Source organism: Stegastes partitus, unplaced genomic scaffold, assembly GCF_000690725.1.
Source record: "Stegastes partitus isolate 25-593 unplaced genomic scaffold, Stegastes_partitus-1.0.2 Scaffold4019, whole genome shotgun sequence".
NCBI classification, from domain to species: Eukaryota; Metazoa; Chordata; class Actinopteri; family Pomacentridae; genus Stegastes; species Stegastes partitus.
In genome coordinates, this window is record NW_007581750.1 from 1 (window position 1) to 3,240 (window position 3,240).

Here is a 3,240-nt window from a genome sequence, read left to right on the forward strand (position 1 = left end):
GAAATCCAACAACTGCTTTTTTCAACACTGGGAAAAGAAAGCTCCCATTTACCAAAAGGAAAACTCCAGCAGAACCAGGCTTGGGGAGGGCAGACATGTGCTTCCACTGGTTGGGGGTGAGGGTAAAGGGGAGAGAGAGGAGAACAGAATCCATTATTTTTCTGTTTGCGTCTTCAGGCATCGCAGCAGCCACCATGTTCATGCCAGAAAAGCTGACGGAGGTATCAGAATCCCAGCTGCGGGTAGCATTTGATGGTGATGCCGTCCTCTTCTCCGATGAGTCCGAGCGCATCTTCAAGGCCCACGGACTGGACAAGTTCTTTGAACACGAGAGGGAAAATGAGGACACGCTGCTGGATCATGTTTGTATATTTTTACTGGAAATGTGAACATTTTCTGTCTTAGCAGCACCAGTGCACCAACACCGAGGATGTTCCATATTCCAACACCTGAGGCTAAATTCAAAAAAAGGAATCGTGGTAGATTTCATTTCACATTTCTGTCATTTGGAAAACAAGCATTAAAAATGTAGGTGAGCTTATACCTAATCTGCCTTGTAGCCTCACGCTGCCTTTTCCATGCAGCCCTAATCACCTGTAAATGAATATGCAGATGTTCTCTCTGCGAAATCCATTTCAGTAACTCATTGTTCTATGAATATATTATGCAACACAAAATGACATAATATGATGAATGGATTCAATAAGCATTGGGATTCAGTCTGTCAGCTTGTATGTCATTCTGTCAGACAGCCAGCAATTTAAGAAATTAGCTGTAAGCTGTGCAGATATCACACTGTGCTGCATTAAAATCAACTCAATCAGAGTTTATTCCTGCCGAATACATATAAAAGCTTTGACATGACAAGAAAACCTCAGCTGATGATTCAAAGGATTAGACAAAACACACAAGCTCACCAGCTCTTCCTCTCTGGCAGGGTCCCCTGAAGGGCTTCCTGGAGGCACTGGGGAAGCTCCAGAAAAAGTTTTACGCTAAAGGCCACCGCCTGGACTGTCCCATCCGCACCTTCTTGGTCACAGCTCGCAGCGCAGCGAGCTCCGGCATTCGGGCGCTGAAGACGCTCAGAGCCTGGGGCTTGGAGATCGATGAGGCCTTGTTCCTTGCAGGTGCACGGAAGGGCCCCATGCTGGAGAAGATTAGGCCTCACATCTACTTTGATGATCAGATGTTCCATGTGGAGGGAGCGGCAGAGATGGGCACCATCGCTGCCCACGTTCCCTACGGCATTGCACAGAAACATAACGCCAAACAGAACACCAGTGTGAAGAAGTAGGCAGCAGGACTTTGGCTGTCAGAAGAAGGATGGGATGGAGAAACATCTAAGTGAAGGGCAGAGAGGAGAAGCATTAAAGATGAACTTTTACTGTTAAATGTTTGGAAATGAATCATTTCCATAATGCAGCAATTTAATTGCAAGTTTGTTTTATCACAGTGTCTCAACTTAATGCTATTTCAAGCTAGATAGAAGCCTGGATAAAGGTCAGTTAGCGGTCTGGAACCTGAGAGGACCTGAATGCCTACATGTCCCCCAGCTACACATTTCAAAACTTCGGTCGGTTGAGTACAATTGTGTTTGTCTCACTTTGTACGGTAGTTTTAAAGCTGCTCATTAACGGAGTACTTCTCTCATTACTACTTGTCTTCATAAAGACACTTCAGTGCTGCAAAGCTGGAGGACACAGACTTCTAAGTAAACCACTACACTGTATGTTGTTAATAAAGCACAATGCAGAGATATTATACGGTTAAACAATATAGCGATGTACTGTAGCACGAGTGTCATAAGCTTCTGTGTCAGTCATTTTATAGTTTGACTTCACAAAAAATGTAAAAAAAAATGTTTGGTTGGAACTCAGAAAGTGTTAAGTGTATATTTACTGAAGACAGCAAGGCTACCTATTCTTGTGTTCAAAACAAATACAGAAAGCCATACGTTTCAGTTGGTGCCTTAAGAGTAGATTAATACTTCTCTGGGCTGCATGTAGGCGAGAGTTTGTTTTATACGTCTATGTACTATGCTTCTGTTTGTTTTCACCCACATTTCACAAACAATGTCCCGACAGGATCTGAATCAACCACTCAATTACTTGACACGCCTGTCCATGATGTGGTGTTGAGCCTCTATGCCATGCCCATAACACAGGCCTCTGCTGGGAGCCTTCTTTGTATGTTTAGAAAAGCATAATTCCATTACTTTCAATATCGACATTTGGCTAAATGATATTGCTGAAATATTTCAACTGCTGCCATAATATTCAGTGCAGACATTCAGGCCAAATTCTCCTTAACTTCACTTGTATACGACAGTAATAACATGAAAGATTTCTCCTGTTCGCAACAAAGTACACCCACAGGAAATTGTCCAGGCTGAAAGCATATGGTATATGCATCTTTACCATTTGGCTGCCAGACAATGGTAAATGTACTTTATTTTGCTGATGACACCACTTTTTTAAAAAAAGATTTCTGCCAAAAACATGCAAGTTTCAGTGGGTGCCTTTAGTTTCAATTTGCTATTTATAGCCACGTGTCCCTGACTTTTCATGTAGTGTCATGAACTCAAGAACAAAACTGAGGGGTTAGTGCCAAAGTGGGCCAAACCACAAAATCTAAATTTTGTGTTGCTTTAAAAAATCATGGTTGTTGGAGGAGTCATTATATGGATCCAAAGATGTTTCAACACTGTCCAGAGATAGAAACAGCTACTTTGTGATGATTTATTTTAATTTTGCCTTTTGCTGAGTGCCAAAGCGGGCCGTACCACATTTTCTACTTTCTGAGAAAAAAAAAAAGAAAAAGAAAAACTGATTCAAGGTCTGTATGTTAAACAGCATTGAAGAGTTTCCATGGGTCATTATAAGGAACCACAGATACTTTTAAAGGTCTATGGGGTAGAACTAGATGCTTGATGGTGGTTAATTAAGTTTTTGTTTTATTTTACCATACCGTACCTATGAGTTGAGTTTTCACGGGCCTGGTCGTGCAACAACAACACGTGCAACTACCTGCGCCTGCAATATAATGGTCAGTGATTCCTGTGGCTCGGCCCAGTTTGCCACGAAATTGTCATGCCAAAACCATTATGGGCCAAACTTCAAAGTTGCATTGTGACACTACTAGTGGGCTGTTGGTTGGACCACTTTGCCACCAACTCGTAGGCTATAAACACTTACCAAAAAAACACAACTTTGGATTTTTTGTGGTTTGGCCTGCTTTGGC

General features: G+C 42.2%; 1 protein-coding gene across 1 annotated transcript; it reads left to right on the forward strand.

Moving 5' to 3' along the window:
* Positions 1-164: 164 nt before the first annotated feature.
* Positions 165-2,663, forward strand: LOC103376367 (cytosolic 5'-nucleotidase 1A-like; the record flags this gene model as incomplete). Its single annotated transcript, XM_008306736.1, has 2 exons — positions 165-362; positions 938-2,663. Coding segments are annotated over 2 exons (555 nt in total), but the record flags the coding sequence as incomplete, so codon positions are not given.
* Positions 2,664-3,240: the final 577 nt, after the last annotated feature.